The sequence below is a fragment of the Petaurus breviceps genome, unplaced genomic scaffold (genome assembly GCF_028583685.1).
Source record: "Petaurus breviceps papuanus isolate PSGF00001 unplaced genomic scaffold, PetGlider_PUasm1.0 156, whole genome shotgun sequence".
Taxonomy (NCBI): Eukaryota; Metazoa; Chordata; class Mammalia; order Diprotodontia; family Petauridae; genus Petaurus; species Petaurus breviceps.
In genome coordinates this window covers 1,803,091-1,823,661 of record NW_027185720.1, presented here as the reverse complement: position 1 = coordinate 1,823,661, position 20,571 = coordinate 1,803,091, and the positions used below count along the sequence as shown (strand labels likewise).

General features: G+C 42.8%; 1 protein-coding gene across 2 annotated transcripts in view; it reads right to left on the bottom strand.

The window, feature by feature from the left end:
- Positions 1-5,112, bottom strand: part of TBC1D15 (TBC1 domain family member 15) — a 78,813-nt gene extending 73,701 nt beyond the window's left edge. For both annotated transcript variants that reach the window (XM_069081942.1, XM_069081943.1), the window contains exon 1: positions 4,981-5,112. In XM_069081942.1, coding sequence (XP_068938043.1) covers positions 4,981-5,016 — 36 coding nt within the window. In that variant the 5' untranslated portion in view covers positions 5,017-5,112. The remainder of the gene's footprint in view (positions 1-4,980) is intronic.
- Positions 5,113-20,571: the final 15,459 nt, after the last annotated feature.

The window sequence follows — 20,571 nt, the reverse complement described above, 5'->3', positions numbered from 1 at the left end:
ATGAAGGGAAGATATCAAATGGAGAATTTAGAATCCAAGAATCAATCTCAGAGCCAAAAGTGACTTCAGATGACATCTAGTTCAAATCATACCCACATACTAATGAGACTCACAAAAGACTAAAAAGTTTGACAGTACTGGCCTCTGCGCCAATGGAAGGAGTTCTCATACCTAATGAGATCACACAGCTAATCATAAGAATCATAGTACTAGAAGGTACTTTAGAAATTATAATGTCCAGTGGTTTCCCAACCTTTTCAAGTAGTCTTTTTAAATCAAAACATTCCTTAAACTCCAATAATACAATAGTACTTTTACTATTCGTTACCTCTAAGAAAATAATGATACTAATGATCTAATGATACTAATGATACTAAATGATAATAAAGGCTACTAATATTTAAAGTGAATTTCTACCGTGTATTCAGAAATTTTAAGTGAATTTGTACCTTAATTTCTTCATCTAATATCTATATGCATTTGAAAAATACAAATATAACAAAACACACCTATTCAATCTACTGAAAGCATATTTGTTTATTATATAAGATGGCTAAAGCATACATGAAAGTATTAACCACTTGCAATAATAACCTATCACCCCAATCCCCAGGGTAAGAAGATCCTTCTTAGAGACATCAATAACAAAATTTGCACTAATTCAAAGGCAAACTATCTGGATGAAAAGAGTTGTAAATAGCACATGTTACTAACTAAATGCAGTAAGAATGCATAGTATTATTTGTTGATGAGTTTAGAAATATGAAATATTTCTGCACTGTGTATTGTCATTATTTCTTTGTAGGAATTAGAACCTATTGGCTGGATATTATCTGAAGGTTGTATAGGCAGCTATGCCCAAGAAGTCATTCCTTATAACATGAAACTGGTAAAAAAAAAAAAAGGGGGGGGGGGAGTTCAGCCAGTACTAGAATCCGTAATACCTGACTGCTATTCTAAGGTACTCTCTTACCTCCTACTACTTCACCTCAAGTGTTTAAGTACATAAACAGCTGTAATGCTTTACTATATTTACAGATTGCTGCAATGAGCCAGAATTCAATGCAATAAAGTAAGGAAGAGGCTTGGCATAGAAAGGGAACTAAAAATATATATAACTTCCTGAGCATGTGGAGTTTACCTAGATGCATTCTAAGTGTCTGTTTTGTGTAATGAACTCATGGTCATGTTACACACCTGTTAGTATGACTATAAGTGGAAAGATGTGGTCAAATTCTTATCACAAACACTATTAAAATTAAATCTCCATATAAGACAACGTACCAGCATATGATCTAAATATTCAATATATGAAAATTGAATTATAACAAAATAATCTGGTTTGGAGTTTAGTATAATGGGAATTAACTCCAGTTGGTCCCCTTCAATAACTCAGATCTACCAAAATCAGTGCTTTTGAAAAAAAAAAGACTATGGAAATGTGAATATAGCTATTGTTCCCTCTCAGCAGGCAGTCAGATTAAGTTTTTCAATTCATTGAAAGAGGGTAGCCCTCTGAAAATTCTTATTCAAGCCAAAAGAGTAGTGACCCAAAGTATGCAAATCAAGAGGCAGTCCTGAAAAATCTTTAACAAAACAAAATGGTAGAAAGGGTGTAGTGGAAGAAGTTAACAAGGAGAAGGGAAAATTCATAAAATGAAGCTTCAATGCATAAATGCTTAAAAGTAGGAATCTGTACTTTGCATTGTACTTCCAGAAATGTTCCTTTTTCCAAAGCGCTTTACTTACTATCACTTGAAGTGTGTGGGGAGTGAAAACTTCTCAGGGTGGTTGGTTGCCTTCCCTCTTGCCCCCCTTTACTTCTTCGGGTCAATCAGCAGCAAGCCCTTTCAGGAGTCTTTGGACCTCCACCCTTGTTGGCCACACCCTAATCAGCTTTAGGCCCTTTAGAGTTTTTAGACCTCCAACCTTGCTGGCAACTTTAGTCCCTCCCTTCTTCACTTTGCCATCTGCCAAATAAGGATAGGTAGATTTGAACTTGGCTATCCCCCATTTCCTGTTCGTTGTAAGCCTGCCTCCCAGCCACAGAGGGATAGTGGTGGGCTTCTCTGTTATTTGCCATTGGGGAAAATTTTTGCACCAGGACTTCAGTCCGCCTCCTAGCCAATGGAGAAGGGGGATGGGGGGGGGGGAGGTTTGACTGCATCAGGGTATAAATTCTTGTTCTGCCTTTTGTAACACGCCTCCTCTCCTTGACCAGTCATGGGTAGGATGGCCCTGTTCCCCAGGGGAAGAGAATAAAATTCCTGTTTTTATCCTAAGAAATATCCGTGTTCTTGATTACATTTTGGATGGGGTTTTTTTTCCATCCCAAACAGGATTTATACAGCACTTCACAGACTGCAAAAAGCTTTCTTCCCAGCAACAAGGAAAGTAGCCAGTGCAAGTTATTATTAGCCCCATTTTACAGATCTGGAAGCTTAATTGACTTGCTAATGCCCATATGTAAAACTGCCTGAGAGAAAATTCAAACCCAGTATCCTCTTTACTATCTCCCTTTAACAGATGATAAAAATGATAGAGAATGGAGGTATCAGAGCCTTGGTTACAAAGATCCCAATTTTCTAGATTCCTAAGCATAGCACTCTTTACATTAAATCGCAAAAGCCCTCAAAGTGCTTGAGTATTGCTATAAGAACAAACTTTAAACCGCTTATGTTCCTTCATCTCTGAGAGGACTAATAACATCACAGGTGGTGACTAGTGTTCATCAACTGGATTTAAGTGAGGCAGCTTACCAAAGCCACCATCCTTTACTCTCTCCTCCAGTCGTTGAGGTGGAAGCTCTGCCCACCCAAAAACTGTGGACACCACCACTAATCCAAGCATAGGCATTTACTGAGATTGACATTTCCATGAAGGAGGCTAAATTCCAAGAGGAACCAGCAACTTGAGAGCAAAATGGATTTTTATAGGGTACAGATGCTAATTACATAATCATAATTTACACAGAATATAGGAATATGACTAATATTAAAAAGGCAGGAGGAGTTTGTTAAGGGAATAGGTAATGGAGGAGGGGGTCCCATCTATGATTCAGTGGTTGAACATTCTGGTCATGCTGCCCTCCAATTGGCTAGCTATCATGGTCCTGTCTGGTCAAGATAAGAGAGTTAGGTATAGAGGTCCTGTCTTGGGTTAGATGCATGATGTGATTGTGGTTGAGTACAAGAAGACACCTGTTTCTGTGGGAATGGGTCTGAGGCAGTGACTAGATAGAGGCAGTAGCTGGGTTCCCATCACATGGACACACCTGCTGTTTCTGTGGGAACTAAGAGTTCAGGGACATACCTGTTATTCCAGTACGCAGTGAGGCCTATATGAAGAAGTTAGGACATGGGGGGTGGATAGTGAAGTTAGAATATTGGGGCTGAGGGCGGCTTTATCAAGACAAAAGTCAAAACGACTTGTAATGGCCCAGGATGCGGTGAGTGACGGTGGCCTTTCTAATTTAAGTCTTTCTAAGGTCTCAGTTTGTCTGAGTCAACTCTCATTCTCCGACTAATGGCTAAGAATTGGGACAAAAAACGGCCTAGATTGCCATCACAAAAGTATCAATCTGAGAGGGAAAGACCCTCAGAGTTTCTTTCTGGTCAACAAAACCTAAACAATGAACAAGTAAGGCTTGGGCCAGGGCCTATTACTTGGCCACTTGAAAACCAGTGTTTTCTTTAACTAGCTCCATTTGAATGGCAATTAATCACTTCGAAAAGCCTCTTTTTTCTGAGCTACTTTCAAGAAATCATAAATGAAAACTACCCAGGACAAAAACTGTTCTTGCCTTCTGAAAACAAAAAATTGTAAGTGGTTTGTTTTTTTTAATCTGGCTACCAAATCTCAAAATAGCTTACAAAATAAAAGACACCAAAAGCCCTATTCCTGCGATGGCGCGTGCACATCTAAGGGCATGGCACTGCAAGCGCAGAGGGGCACCACGAGAAAGCATGCTCCTGCCTCCTCCAGGCCTGTCAACAAGCCTTGTTTATTAAGCAGAGGTTGTCAGAAGCTTATTACCAAAGAGGTGACAGGCGCAGGGAGTTAAATGAGACGCGTGTCTCTGGCCTCGGCCTCTGTTGTAAGGGCTGGGGGCCTAAAACGGTAACTGAGAGACAATTCTGGGTCACCACCAACTACAAAACACCCTGCCGGCACACAGAACCCAGCTGCGGGGAGCGAAGAGGCCTGGGCGTTCGATGCCCACCTTCTCGGCACGGTGACCCAACATGGAAAGATGGGAGATGCCGACACCCTTCCTTAGGTATGGGAGGGTGGGATGGAGCTGCCCCGCCCGCGGCAGCCAGGCCCGGAGGCGGAGACCTCGGCCTCCCCAGCGCTGACCCTGCGCCCGCCCCCCACAACCGAGCCGTCCTCCCCTACAGGGAGGGGAGACCGGAGGGGCAACAACGCCGGCGGGCCGCGGCCCCGGACGACCCCGCCGCCCCCATCACCAGGCACACCCCCTGGGCAAGGAGGGGAGGGGCGGCTCGGCCGCGGAGGCTCACGGGAAGAGAAGGGACCCGACCGTCTGCCCGAAAAAGGGAGAAGGGGGGCAACCGGCCGCGGAGGCTCACGGGAAGGGAAGGGGATGGAAGCTCCACCAGTTAAGGGGAAGAAGGGGCGCCCCAGGCGCGAAGGTTCACGGGAAGCGAAGGGGCTCCAAGTACGCGCTCAAAGGAGGAGGGGATGTGGGGGGAACAGGTCGGCCGCGGAGGCCCACGGGAAGGGAAGGGGATGGGGCCGACGCAGGTACGGAGGCAGGGGGAGGGGGCAGCTGTCACCGCCACGTCCTCTTTCCCCTAAGTCCCGCCACCGGCTGGCCGGGCCGGAGTTCGGAAGGGGGGAGCGGAGGAAGGAAGAGCCTCCCGCCTCAGTCCAGCCAGGGGGGAGGGGGGGGCGTCCCTTCCCGCCGTCCCCCAGAGAAAATCAGAGGCTCCTTGGAGCCCCAGGGCCGTTATTTACCTTCCCGCTCCCGACACCCGCCGCCGCGGCCGCCATGTTGTCTGCGCGTGCCTGTGATGACGTAGCCGCCCCTCACGTGCTTTGCCCCGACACACCACAACATCCGCCGAAACTAAGGGCGGAGGGCGTGGGGGAGGGGCACGGAGAAGAGGGACCTGCGCGTGCGTACTGGAGCTCGGGGCGGGAGGAGGAACTGTTCTGGGTGATTAGAAACCAGACGGAGGGGACCAGTGTTAAGGACGGTGTCAGTTTCTCCACATCTGTCGTTTCAAATCCTTTTTCTCTACTCACCTGTTTGTAATCCTACTTCAAAAACCAATCAGTCCCACAAAATGTTAAGAAAAATTAAGAAATTTAAGAAAATATTAAAAACTAAACAATATTTAAATATTTATTATATTGGCCCCTGCGTGCCAGTGCCGGGAACATAACTACAAAACAGGAAACCATCCAGGGCTTAGCTTATTAGCAGAATGTCTTGCACAGAGTAGGCGTTTAATAAATGCTTATTGACTGATAGTCCCCCCTTGGCAAGTTCCATTTGCGTGGGGGAGAATGGATGAAGCATTTATGAAGCCCTCATATTCAAAGTTGTGTACTAAGGGCTCGGGATACAAACGGAAAAGACAGTTCCTGCTCTAGGACCCTATATTCTAATGGGGGTGATAACACATAGGAGAGGTTTCAGTTTAAGTTAGCTGCTAGATCCATGACTGGTCCCCAATTAAAAGAAATAACTTTTAATTCCACCATCAGAACCCCCAACTCTCAAAGAGGTCTGCTAATAGGGGGAAATAACATTTGTGAGAGATTTCAGCAGCAAGCAAGATGGAAATGTCCCATGGTCATTAGATGCAGTGGTAATGCCTCTAATTTCATTTCCACTGATTTTTATCAATGGAATCCTGTTTGGTTCTGATGTTGAGCCCTTGCTATTCCAAAGACTAGTTCAGATGGGGGTCCTGGGCTGTCTCCATCAGAGTTCTCAGAGACATGGTGGACTTGGAACTCCTGAATGAAGAAACTTTCTAACAATGCACATCAGTTCCTTTACAGCAACTGGTGCAATGGAAAAATAATGTGGGATAGGGGAATTAGAAGGGTTCAAATCCTGGCTCAGCTGTTACCTGTGTGATCCTAGGCAATTCATTTAAACTTTGTTGGACCTCAGTTTCCTCAACTATAAAATGGTGGGGGCTAGACTAAGGGCCCTTCAAGTTCTAAAACTTTATCCTAAATTTGTAGTATTTAAAAGTTGCCTGGGACACATTGAGAGGTTAAGTGATGTATCAGAGATGGGATGTGAAGCCAGGTTTTTCTGACTTCAAGGCTTATACCATGCTACCTCTCAAATAAATTTTTGAGCTCAAAGAAGCCTTAGAAAGTCCAAATGTGTTATCTTACAAACTGAGGCCCTGAGAAGTTAAGTTCAGACTCTTATCACCTTTTTTCAAGATAAATACAATAGCATCCTAATAGGTTTCCCTGCCTATCCTCTTTGCCTACCTCAACCAATCCTCCACGTAACTGCTAAAGTGATTTTCATTAATGCAAAGGTCAGACCTTGTCACTCTCCTCAAGAAACTAGGGTAGCCCCCTTTTGCCTCTTGTTTTGTCAGATACAAACTTCTGTTTGAAATGTAAAACCCTTCCCAATGTGGATCCAACCTACCTTTCTAGGTTTCTCCTATATGATTTCCATGATCTGTCTTCATGATCTATCACTCACACACTGTACCATATTGAATAAGCTCTTCCATATAGTTGGACTGTTGACCCTTCTCTGTTCTTTAGGACTCCTAACAGCTTTCAAAGCTCAGTTCATGGTGCCTCCTCTGGCACTGAGGCCTTTCCTGATGCCATCCCACCCCCAATTGCCAGTTACTCCCCCTAAAATCAACTTGTATTTTGGGCATATATCCCACAAATATGTATATATCTATATGAACTTTATATGTATTTGCATAGTCTGTATGTGTATATGATTATACAAATATGTACATATAGATAGGTAGAGATAGAGATCACACTAGCTGTTCTGAAATATACAAAAATGAACAAGAAAAAGTGCTCTGCCTTCAAGGACCTTACAATCTAATGGGAAATCTGAGTATAAAAATAAATATAATACAACATAACATGTCATAAGTGTTATTTGAGTAATATAAACTAAATGTTGTAGGAGTATAGAGTAGGAACATTTCTGACTGGGTAGCTATGGAATAGGAGGCCTTTTAGTTGAGCCTAGAAAGACTGGTAGGATTTCCAGACACAAAGACTAGGCAGAACACATTCCAGACTGAGGAAATGGACTTCCTCTCTCATTCCTCAGAGTAGTAGTCACAAACTTTTTCCTTACTCCACCCATCCCACTTAAAGCACATGACTTGGCCTCTGGCTTCAGTAGGAAGATTGAGGTCATCCGTGCCAGTCTGATAAGACCCGTGAGTGCTGTGTTATTTCTGTCAAGCCCAGTAAGACTGTTTCTCAAGTGTTCAGCTTTGGGCCAAGGAAGGAATCCACACTCACTATTTGGTCAATCAAGCTTGTCTTTTGGCAAGGATACTCAATAGGAATATGGGCATTCTGAATATCCTTTGGCAAGGATACTCAATAGGAATATGGTCACCTGTGGTCCTTAGATTCCCCCAAACTCTGGGCTGTCTACTTCAGATGGGAACCAGCCAGCTTCCATGAAGTGGCACAACATTCAATTCAGAGTTAATAACTAAGCAGGGTTTTTATCCCCAGGCATATTAGTGTCACAAGGCTAGGTATTACCAAGACTACCAGGATTCTTCTTTGGACTTGGTGCAGTTCAAGGTGAAATGGTGAGCTAATACAGGTCTGACCACATCACTTTCCAGCTAAAGAAGTTTCAGGGATTCTCTGTTGCCTCTGGGATAAAATACAAATACCTTTGTCATTTAAAGCCTCCCAGATCTAGCTCCTATCTCTCTTTCCACATTTAATTCCTGTTATGCCTGCTCACCCACTCACCACATTTCAGCAAACCTGGACTATGTGTTCTTCACATATAAGATACTCTGACTTTGCAAGGAATGTGTACTTCATGCCTAGACTGTTCTTTATCCAAAGAATCTCCTCCTAGAATCCTGAATTCCATCCAAGCCTCAGTTCCAGTGTCGTGTCTTCTAAGAGGCCTCTCTTGGTCCCCCACCTCCCTTATTAATGCTACTCCTCTCCCATACTACCAGTGACTCCGTAGTCACTGTCTTTTGTTGCTGTTTGCTTTTTGGAGACAATCCAGGATTAAGTGACTTGCCCTGGGTCACACAGCTAGTACGTGTCAGAGGCTGCATTTGAACTCAGCTTCTCCTGACTCCAGGGCTGGGGCTCTCACCATGCACCACCTAGCTGCCCCCATAGTCACTTTGTACTTATGTTCTATGTGCTTTTCTTCCAACAAGGTGCTTTCCCCAATAGAAAGCAAACTTCTTCAGGGCAAGAACCATTTTGTCTTTGGTTTTGTTATCTCCAGCACCTTGGGATCAGCACTTGTTGAATTGAACTGAATTGCAGATCTTTCCTAGAACTAGGAGTCATCATAGGTTATACAGGGTCTCATAGGCCCTAGTGCAGTGTCAGTTTAAGCTTTCATTGCTTAAAAATACAGTAAGATTTCTGGGATACCCCGCTGATCCCTGAACCAGTACATTTCATATTGTATCTTATTCCTAAGTAAAGCAGTTTAGAAAGTTTCAAAAAAGGAACACACATCACATAATTCTCCAGTGATGTCACTCAGATAAGGTCATGCTCTTGCAGTCACGTTACACACAAATCAACTAGGGAACAAAGCACACATGGGGGCAAAAGATAAGCACTCCATTAGGCATCGTACGCCTCGGAGTGAGGGTCTTATCTGGAACAGAGGAGGGGATTCCAGGAAATGGCTGGGTCAGTGCCTGCACTCGGGGCATGACCAAGCAGTCAGGGAGCGAAAGCATTCCATCAAAAGTATGTTACAAAGGTCTGTAAGCAGCTAGGTAGCAAGCACAGTGGGTAAAGCAGGAAGACCTGAATCCAAAACCAACCCCAGAGACGCAATAGCTGTGTGACCCTGAAGTTAGCTGCCTCAGTTTCCCAAATTGTGAAATTGGAATAACAATAGCTCCTACCTTGCCCAGTTGTGGGGATCAAATGAGATGATATTTTTAAAGTGCTTAGCACAGTGCCCAGCACATAGTAGGTACTTGTTTCTTTTCTTCCTGTATCGGCCAGGATTCACAGACAATTACATGATCCATAGAACTCCCTGAACTCCCCTGTCCATGCCTCAAAACTTCTCAATAGCATCAGCTATTCCTCACCTTCCCTCCTTTCTCTAAGGAAGAATCATTTTTGTTCCTTGCTAAAACTAATTATTTTAATCTATCTGCATGCTTACATCCTGTCCTATTTCCTTCGCAATCCACGCTTTCTAACTTGTGTGTCTTCCGTGTTGTAAGTATAAGCAAAGTGGGATTTTTGTTTATTGTTTTTTTCTGGAATTCAGTTTCCTGGGCTCTGGCTAAATTGTAAACAACTGGAGTATTAATCACCTTCTACCCAGATAATTCACAGCTGTGCTGAGTCAGGTAGGTTTTGTGCCTTCAGGGGCTGTCTTTGTTATATATTCTGGGAGGTTGGCATTTGCTTCATGAGAAGGATCTTTTGAGTTCCTGGTTGAGACTCTGAGCAGCTGTGTGTTCAGAGCCCTCTCCTCCCAGACTGCTTAGATGTCTGTGCTCCCTCAGTCCAGTGATGTATGCAAAGTGTATAGTAGTATTGCTTTACTCAAGACAGTTGGAGCCTTGTCTGTTGGTCTTTGTGCTATTTTCTCTGTTTGTATTTTCTCCGTTTAGGGTGCTGACCTTTCCCCTGAACTAGTGAATGTAATTAAAGTAAGATTATTAACCCCTTTAAAGCTGTGTTTTCTTTAGCAAAGCTGATCAAAGAACCTGTGCTAGCAGGCCATCCTGGGTGTGCTAGGGTACTTGCTAATACACGTCTTCCTCTGGCTTCAGTTTTCCCCAATCTCTGACCCTGAAGAAATTTTTTCTTGACATGTCTAGCCCATTCAGCTACCATTTCTTCTTTTTCTTCCTGTTGATTGTCAGATTTCTTGAAAAAGTTGTCCTTGTGACATAAATCAGAGCCAAGAAAACAATTTATAGATAGACTTTATCAACGTAAGTGGAAAAAATGACCACAAAATAATAAAAAATTAATGATGCAAAGTTGCAGAGAGCAAACTTGGCCACAAAGAAGAGATATACAAAATCTCCTTTGCAAACCCAAGTAGTCCATGGATATGGAACATTGCATATATTGTCAAATTTTAAAGTCTGTTGTAATGGATGACTTTCTGGGAGGGAGAAGAGAGGGGATAAAGGGGGAAAGTAAGACAAAGTTAAAAAACAAATATTATCAAGTTGATTCAGCTCTTTGTTCATACTCTATCAAGGAGCTATTTTCTCCAAATGAATGGTCATAACTTTTACACAGACATAGAAGACTGGAGAAAATAGCAATAGCAGAAGAAATCGTGACATCAGAGGGAAGAAATGATTTAGAGAAAGATGATGAACTCTGTTTTCACTACATTGGGTTTGGGATACCAGTGAGAAATCTAGGTAATGTCATATATAGGCAGTTGGAAATGTAGATCTGTGACTCTGAAGAGGTCAGGATTAGAGATAGACATTTGAAAGGGTTCTGCATAGAAGTGATAGTTGAAATCATGAAGTGTATGGGATTGCTAAAGCAAAGAATATAGAAAGACAGGAGCACACTAATGAAACACACCCACATTAAGGAACTGAGAGTAGAATGAAGAGCTAATGAAATGATTGGAAAGTAGGAAGAGAATGAAGTCAGGAGTGTCTCTGAAGCTGGTGGGAGAATTTACACAAACTCAGAATGGTCAAGAGGGTGAAAATCGCAAAAATGGCGTCCACTTACAAAAAGGTCATTGGATTTGGCAGTTGGGCCCTTTAGGGAGGAGCCTAATTGCAAGGTGTGATTGGAACTCCTCTTTTATATGAACTGGCCTGGTTTTTTAAGGAGGCTGGTAGCACATTTGGCTTCCTTATTGCTCTAAATATAAAAGGCTCAATCCTGGGGAAATGGGTGTCTCTCATGGGTTTGATCAAAACTCTTCTTTGCTTTTAGGGAATGTCTTCCTGACCTAGCTTGACCAGTTCTTCTGTGGAAGCAGAGTAGAACAAGATATATCTTTTTTAACTTTAAAAGCTTTGTTCTTTTAATCTCTTATTGAGAAAGCTATTTTTATTGCATTTTATGGTCCATGAGAGTGTGGTTGCATTTTAACTTCTACAAAAACACATTAAAACCTCCTTTTAGTTTTTCTAAAGATGTTAAGGAATAATATTTCTTTAGCCTAAAACCCTTTCCAGAAATTTCCTTTTGTTTGGGATGAAAAACCTCATCCAAAATTTAATCAAGAACATGGAGATCTTTTAGGATAAGAACAGGAATTTGAACATGACTGATCATGGGGAAGAGGCAAAGCAATGTGGAGTGGACAGGGTTTTAAACCCTAATGCAGTCAAGCCCCCTTCTCCCACTGTCTCTTCTCCCTTTGGCTGAGAGGCAGACTAAAGTCTCTGCGCAAAAATCTCCCCCAGTGGCAAGTCACAGGGAAGCCCACCACTATCAGTGGCTGGGAAACAGGTTTACAAAGAACAAGGATGCTGATTGACAGCAAGGGAAAGGGGGAAGGGTCCCAAAGCAAGGCGGGGGAGTGAGCTCCAGCTGTCACAGACTCGAACTGGCAGGGAGGAGGGGCCCACAAGGCGGGAAATCAGAAAGACTCCTGAAAGGGCTAGCGCCTGCTGATTGACAGCAGCAGTGGAGGGGAGGGGGAGAAGGGTGAAGTAGACAGTCAGAAGTGACACCAATTTCTAAGATGCATTCTGAGAAGTTTTCAAGTTTCCACTCCCCAGACACTTTTACGAAAGAGGTAGAACAAAAACTAAGGTATTTCTTAGGGAAATGGATTAAAGATGATAACCAAACTTAACTCTTTACTAGATAACATCATGGTTCTTTTGTTCCCTGGGTGACCCTTAAGGTCAGTGCCCTTTTTTATGTTCCAGCTTAAGACATTGATCTCTTTCTGGTCTTAAAGGAACTGAATGGTGATTATTCTGGAATATTATTGTATTTTAACATACTGTGATCTTTTTCTAGTTCAAGATGCCTATAAATGGTACCTCAAATCATCTTGGGATAGAGCCATGTCATGAAGTACAATGTCAGTTTGGATATCTTGTCCTCCAAGCTAGAAATGACTTAGATTTTAGATTTGTGCAAAGTCAGGCACTGAGGCAGATTTTAGTCTGAGTGACCCCCATGTTTAGCCTGCCTGAGAGGGAGGTCACTCAGAAGTAATCCCATCTCCTCAGCACCAAACCCATCTCTTCACTGAAACTGTACCAATCAGGATTGTCTTACCCTTATATGGAAATTGCTTTACTCCGGTCTATGAAAGGCCTATTATGTGCCAGGCACAGGTGCTTATGATACAAAGACGAAAGTCAAACAGTCCCTGTCTTTAGGAAGCATACCCTTATGGGGGAGATGCCATGGGCATAAATAAATGGGTTTACATAAAATAAATAGATGGTAATTTAAGGGGGAAAGATATGAACAACTAAGAGGGTCAGGTAAGAAGAACTTGAACTGAATCTTGAAGGAAACTGTAAGAGATAGAAGGCAGCAAGGAGGGCTATCCAAGCATGAGGGACAGCCAGAGCAAAGGCACTGAGAGAGGAGATGGAGTAGCTGGACTACAGAGTAAGGAAAGAGGAGTGATGTACAAGAACAAAACTGAACAAGCATTTATTATGCCAGTACTATGTGCCACAGGAGGGAGCTCAGTGGATAGAGTGCTGGACCTGGAATCAGGAAGACCTGAATTCAAATCCAGCCTCAGACACTCACTGGCTGTGTGACCCTGAGCAGGTCCCTCAACCTCTATTTGCCTTAATCCACTGGAGATGCAGACCACTCTAGTGTCTTTGCCAAGAAAACCCCATGGGCAGCATCTGCATGCTATGGTCCCTGGGGCCACAAAGAGTAGGACACAATTGAACGCGTGCCAGACGATGCTAGGAATAAAAAGATTTTTTTAATTTTCTTGGAGGGGGGAAGGCAGGGCAATTGGGGTTAAGTGACTTGCCTAAGGTCACACGGCTGGTAAGTGCCAAGTGTCTGAGGCTGGATTTGAACTCAGGTCCTTTTGACTCCAGGGTCAGTGCTCTATTCACAATGCCACCTAGCTGCCCCATAAAAAGATTTTTGGGGGTGCAGTAAGAGTGCCGGCCCCAGCGTCGGGAGACCTGGGATCGGTTCCGGCCTCAGATACTCGGCACCCACACAAAAAATACCTGGCCGTGTAACCTTGAGCAAGTTATTTAACCCCAATTGCTTTTTAAAAAATTTAATTAATTAAAAAAAAAGATTTTTGAAAAGAAAACCCAATCCTTACCTTCAAGGAATTTCTCTTGACTTACCCCCTTGAGCTAAATCTCCAGCCCAGGGCACTAGGTAAGGTATCAGCTGCCTCTAATCCTTCCTCTCTACATGAAGTAGCTACACAATAAAAAGAGACTAAGTGAAGGTTTACAGAGTATTGTAGTATGATTTAAAGTTTTTTTCTGTTGCATAAATGCATAAATTATTATAATAATAACTGACATTTTAAAGGAACTTTGAAGTTTGCAACATTTTACATACAGTATGTAATTTGAGCCTCATAAGAACCCCACAAGATGGTATGGGCATGATTGCCCCCATTTATTATGCTACTGTGGACATTATTCTCCCCATTTTCCAGAGAAGACCACAGAAGCTCAGAGAAGGTTAATGACTGGCCTGGGGATTCACAGCCAGTAAGTATTAGAGCATGGATTGGAACCCACAGCTCCCTAACTGAGTCTGGTACTTTACCTCCACTGCCTCCACTTTATAAAATGCACATAAATAAGGGGTGCAGCTCTGTTCACTTAAATAATTCAAGTGAAAAATACTCGGGCGTATTTAGACAAGTTTTAATTAGTCCAAATACCAACTTTAACACAAGTCACTTAATTCCCCCAAAACCTAGCATTGTATATTGAATTTGACATAGTTATTTAGCATTATCTCAAAAGTGGCAAATTCTAAAAGTCTTTCTTTTGTTTCTTGGTTTATGCAGTAAAAGAATCATAAATCTAGAGATGGAAAGGATCTAAGAGGTCATCTAGTCCAACCCTTAGATGCTAATATAACTTATTAGTTATTGTAATTGACCTCTTAGGAATTGTATTATACATTTTCTCATAAGTATTGTTAGGCAAATTATAGTGGGGCTTTTTATTTTGGAGATGAAATTAACTTTAAGAGTAATCTAGTAATACCCAAACCCCTTTGATGGGGTACCTGGGGTCTAAATCAATTTGTAAAACCAATTTGTACAATTGGAACTGCAATTTGTATTGTAAAATTGTAATCTGTAAAATCCCCTTCCCAGCCTCAAACTCTGCCCCTTCCCCCTATCCACACTAGGCCTAGGCAACACCTTGTGACTCCTTTGTTCTTACTTAATCTCTTCATGTCTCCTCAGGTCTGGCCCAAATCTCACCTAAACTATCAATGCACTAAAGTCACAAGTTCTTCTCGGTCAGCCCTAACCTTTATCTATGCACTGGGGTCCCTTCCCTCCATCCGGTCAGCCCTGACAGTGGCAGCCCTACCCTTTAAAAGTAAAAGCCTGTACCCCTCTCACTCGAAGGGCCCCTCAAGGACTCTTGCCCGCTTCTCATGGAAGCGTAACAATAAACGTCTACAACTCTCACTCCAATTAAGCCTGAGACCTTGAATTCTTTCCAGACGCCATTGCAGGTTTTCTGGTCTTGGATAAGATCAGAGTTCCTGCAGAACCTAGAGGGAGCCATCCCTCATCACCTTCATTTTATAGAGAAGAAATTTGGGTCGAAATTTGTCTGATTAACCAGTCAGCAAAGTTATTTGACTGACCTCGGTTCTTTGAATACAGAGAAAAAGCAAAAACAGTTGCTGCCCAGTTTACATCCTAATGAGGAAACAAGTCGGGTAAATATATCAGTAAGTTATATATGTATGTAAATAGATACATACAGTGTATATCTTCTAGGCAGTCACTTATCCAAATGGCCAGCCCCATGCATAAAGCGGCCAACCTGAAGCCAAGAAGACCTGAGTTTAAATCTTACCTCACTTAACCCTGTTTGCCACAGTTCCTCTTCTATAAAATGAGGTAGAGAAGAACATAGCAAAGCACTCCAATATCTTTGCCAAGAAAACCTCAAATGGAGGTTTGTTGCGGTTTGGAGTGCTGGAAACCCTGAAGTGCAAGGGTACAGGGCGTCTGCCTTGAAAGAATTCCACTGCTCAAGCCTTCTTTCAGTCAAAGTAGGAAGGTTTTAACACCAGTTAGGTAGACAAGATTCCTAGTAAATCTTGGGTTTTGTTGAAGATAAAACTGATACTTAAATACAAAAAGACTGAGAAAATCTGGATGGGATTAAGGAGTGGCAGGTAGCCTGGGGTGGGCCAGATGCAAACAACAAAGGAGTTAAGTGTTCTGGGCTGGGTTGGAGAGCCACAGTGGAAGGGCAGTTAAAAGGGTTATTGAGTGTCTAGGTAGACTGGGATGGGCCAGATGCCTCAGGCAAAATGCCAGTATGGGAAAGTTCAAGGCAAAGACTTGGTCTTATGCCAGTGTGGGAAAGTTCAGGGGCTTTTAGGGGTCCAAGTTCCAAAGACATGGTCTTTTCCTTTTAGGGCCCAGGTCCCATAACTCCATCATTCCCCCATCAAACAAATGGGACCCAAAATCTTTTGGGTTAAGGAGCAAAAGTCTCAGCTTCTGAAACTGCTTCCTTCTGGCAAGGTCCTTAGAGCTATCCCTGCCTTGCTGGGTCCTGCTCAAGGGGTCAGACTTCAGAACCTGACTGATGCCAGATCCAGTGGGCTAGAGACCTTGGACACTGTTATATAGCCTGAGCTATCTGGAAGTTGATGGCCTGGAACCTGGAAGAGACAAATCTGGCCAGAAGGTTAAGCAAACAAGGACCAAACATAAAAGTAATATGGCGGGAATAAGTATGGGGCTAGTATAGAAAGGAGCCAGGATTTCCATGAAGCAGAGGATTTGGGGGCACTGAGGTTATTATGGATTTCTTGCATCCAATGAGCCTTTTCCCAGTCTCCAGGTTGTACCGGAATAGGACACTCCTTTTCACTGCTAACAGGTTTTGGAAGAAGCGTAGTGGCATATTTTGTTAGGGCATTCCTGGCTGCTCCTAACTGAGTTGCAAATTGAATATCAAATGCTGTTCTGAGTCTACAAGGATGTTAGGAAATGTTAGTCTACAAAGTTAGTCTACATCTACAAGGATGTTAGTCTACAAAGATGTTAGGAAGGGCCTCCCATACAGGAGTTCAAAGAGGCTAAGCTTTGATATTTTCATGAGGTGTAATGTGGACTCTGAGTAATTGATGGGGAGATTCTTAATACAATTTTCTGGGGTGTCTGTGTACAATTTAGTAAGGACCCTCAGGGGTCTGATTCATTTTCTCTACTTTACCAGAAGATTTTAGATTTCAGACCAAGTGGAGGTGGTAAGTGATTTTAAGTGTCTTTGCCACAGCCTCAGTTATCTGTGAAATAAAAGCCAGGTCATTGTCACTCTATAAGGAGCTAGGCAAGCCAAAGCAAGGTATAATTTCCTTGAATAGGAACTTTGATACTTTCTGAGCTTTTTCAGTTCTGTAAGGAGAAGCTTCTACCCAATTAATAAAGGTATTAATAAAGACCAAGAGCAATTTGAAACCCCTGCACAGGGACATATGTGTAAAGTCTATCCACCAGTCTTCACCCGGGTAGATACCCTCCTCTGAAGAGGTTTCTAAAGAGGGGAAAGTCTGACTGTCCTTTCAGGATTTACCTGGGCATAAATAAGATGGGCGAGCCCAACAGACTTTCCAGATGGTTTCTTCTAGCTTAATGCCTATAAAAATAAGCTGTATCAGAGACTGGAGGGCGTTCTTCCCCAGGTGTGTGGCCTGGTATAAACCAAAAAGAAACTTCCAGTACTTTCCTCTGGGATAAGAAATTGGCCTGAGGGGGTCTGAAACCATCTAGAGTAAGAAAGAGAGTATCCCTTTCTTTAGCTAGGGCCTGCTCTTGGGAGGTGTAGGAAGGTGTAAAGGAATCAAAGAGCTATGGGGGTAAAGGAAGGAGCTAGGATAGTTAGCTGGTAAGCAACATTCTTTGCTGCAATATCTACCACGCAATTTCCCATGGCTTGATCCATGACCCCTTTCTGGTGGCCTTTGCAAAAGATAACAGCTTTCTTAGATAGCTTTGGAACATCTCAGAGGAGATGTGAAATCTCCTGGGCATATTTGATACGGGAGTTTTTTTGCTGTCGGATATCCCCTTTCTTTCCAGATTGCTCTGTGGTCACATAGAACATGAAAAGCATATTTTGAGTCAGTAAAAATATTTACTTTTATTTTTCCCTAGCTCTAGGGCTCTGGTGAGTGCTATTAATTCTGCCTTCTGGGCAGAGGTCCCAGAAGGCAGGGGTTTGGCCTCTGTGGTGTGGTGGACTCTGATTACTGCATACCCAGCTCTCCTAGCCCTTGTTCAGTAATGCTAGACCCATCTGTGTATCACTCTTTGCCCATCAGGAAAGGAGAATCTTTTAAGATCAGATTGACCACCATTAACAGAGTCCAGGTCTCCTCACTCATGAACCAGGGCATCTGAGTAGGCACTGTCTGGGAGAAGGGTTACCAAGTTGAATGTGTGGCATACCCAAAGAATTAGATCAGGGTTATCTAAGAGCAAGGCTTGATATTTTCGCCTAGCCAGCCACTGATGGCCCTTTATTTCCAGGATGCTCTGAACTTGGTGGGGAGTCAGAACTTCCAGGGATTGGCCAAGTGTAAATTTAGAGGCTTCCTCAATTAGAATGACTGTAGAAGCCACTACCCAGAGGCATGAAGGCCATCCAGCAGCCACAGAGACTAACTTTTGAGGAATAGGCCTGGGGTCAGGTCCTAAGGACTGTATTAGGACTCCCAAAACCTGTCCTCTCCTTTCATTAACTTATAGAGTGAAGGGAGGTCAGTTTAGTTTTCAGAGTTTCAAAAGCCTGGGCCTGGTTGGGGCTCCACTCTAGAGGGGATGAGTCAGGACCTTGAGTAGAACAATAAAGAGACTTAGCAAAAAGACCAACATTAGGGATCCATAGTCTACAAAATTCAGCCTTGCCTAGAAAAGTGCAGAGTTGTTTTTAGAGGCTGGAACAGGGATAGATAGGACTGCCCTTTTCTTCTCTGAGATTAAGGATCGAGATGTGGGCATTAGTTCATAGTCCAGGTACTTTACAGTTTGACATGCTGTTTGGACTTTCTTTAAAGAGATCCTGTAACTTCGAGTGGCCAAGAAATGAAGAGCTCCTGTGGCAACAGCCCAAGAAGCATCCTGGATGGGGCTACAAATGAGAATATTGTCCACATACTGAATTAAGCAACTATTTGTTAGTTCTAGGTCCCTTAAATCTTTTCCCAAGTCCCAGCCAAATATATGGGGGCTATCCTGAAAACCTTGGGGCAATCTAGGGAGCACCCTAGCACACCCAGGATGGCCTGCTAGCACAGGTTCTTTGATCAGCTTTTAAAGGAAACACTGCTTTAAAGGGGTTAACGATCTTACTTTAATAACGAAGCAAGTATCTAAGAAAGACAGATAAGTAGAAAATACAAGCAGCGGAATTAACACAAAGACCAACAGACAGGGCTCCAAATGTCTGAGTAAAACAATATTGCTATACACTTTATAGATATTACTGAAAGAAGGGAGCAGCACAGATAACATCTGATAGTCAGGGGGGCTACGAACAGACAGCTACTCAGTCTCAACCAGGAAATCTAAAGATCCTACTCATGAGTGAACCCCCAAAACAAAATGCCAACTCAGAATATATATATATATATATATACACACTTCTCAGAGCCAGAAGGCATCACAACTCTCATGACTCAGTGCCTAATTAGTTTAGTACCAAATGGTGTGAAAGCTTTCCTACAAGCAAGTCTCCCTTAAGCAAGCTTCTCTTTAAGTAAGTTCCTCCTCCAGTGAGTTCTGTATGATTCAGGAAGTATCACAGCTGGGCACATAGGCATATTAAGGGGCAGGGAAGATCTTCAAATTCCCTTAACGTTACAATGTTACATGTTAACTGACATGGATTTAATTTCTGAGGGGATGTCCATTCTAAAGCAAAGATATATTGAGAGTGTGTGAAGAAGTGTGTGGAAAAAGGCATCTTTGAGATCCAAGGTGGAAAACCATTGGGTACCCTCATGGATTTGAATATGGGTTAGGGACTATGCTATTTGGGGGTCCAGGTCCCAAGGCATGGTCTTTTCCTTTTAGGGGCCAGGTTCCATAACCCCATCAGAGTCAGAGTAGGACATGACTGAAACTACCAAACAACAAGTATATATATTCTATAAGATACAGAATAGCAGAAAGGGCTGATGTAGTAAAGCTATTTGCTACAGAGCAGGGAGAGGGGCTTGTGACTTGCAGTTCAGTGTTCTTTAAGTGCACTGTAACTAAGCTCCACTATAATTAACAATGCTTTAATTCCTTTAGCATTTGTTGTCTGGGCCATTTGTTTGGTCCTTATATGCTATCTTGGATTGTTAGTGATCTTCTCAGATGCATTTTGTCCTGGATTCCCCAGCTTCCTTCGAACCTTAGCTAAGACCCCATCCTTTGCAAGAAGCCTTTCTTTCCCAGGACCCTTTAATGCCTTTAGTACCTGTTGTTCAGTCATGCCTGACTCTTCATGACCTCATTTGGGGTTTTCTTGGAAAAGATACTGGAGTGGTTTGCTATTTCCTTCTCCAGCTTATTTTACAGATGAGGAAACTGAGGCAAACAGGGTTAAGTGACTTGTCCAGGGTCACACAGCTAGTAGTGTCTGAGGCTAGATTTGAACTCAGGTCTTCCTGACTCCAGGCCATGCCTTTATCTCCTTCAATAACCTCTCTACTTTTCTCAAAAAAATTCTTACTTGATCCCTAATCGCTATCTCATCCTGTAGCTCTCCTCCCCTTCCTGGATAAATTCCTTGAGAAAGCTTTCTACATGTGGTTCCTCAATTTCCTCTCCTCTCACTATCTTTTCCTCTCCTCTCACTATCTTTTTTTTAATTAATTTTTTTTTTCAATCAGCAAAAATCCACCTTCTCACCTTCCCCTCCCTCCACTGAGAAAGAAACAAAACCTCCATTTCCTAGTCAAGCAAAACAAATTTCCACATTGGCCATGTCCAGAAAAATATGTAGTCGATCCTCAACATTCAGACATTTAACTTTTGTTAATTTGTAAATTCCCGTGATTTTATTAGTAACCTCATTTTCACTTTCAGTCAGTAACCAAACACATTTGCAACTATGTTCAGTAGAGAAAAAAAAAGAGAGGTGCGTTGTGCAAAGTTTTAGAGCTGCTAATACCCTC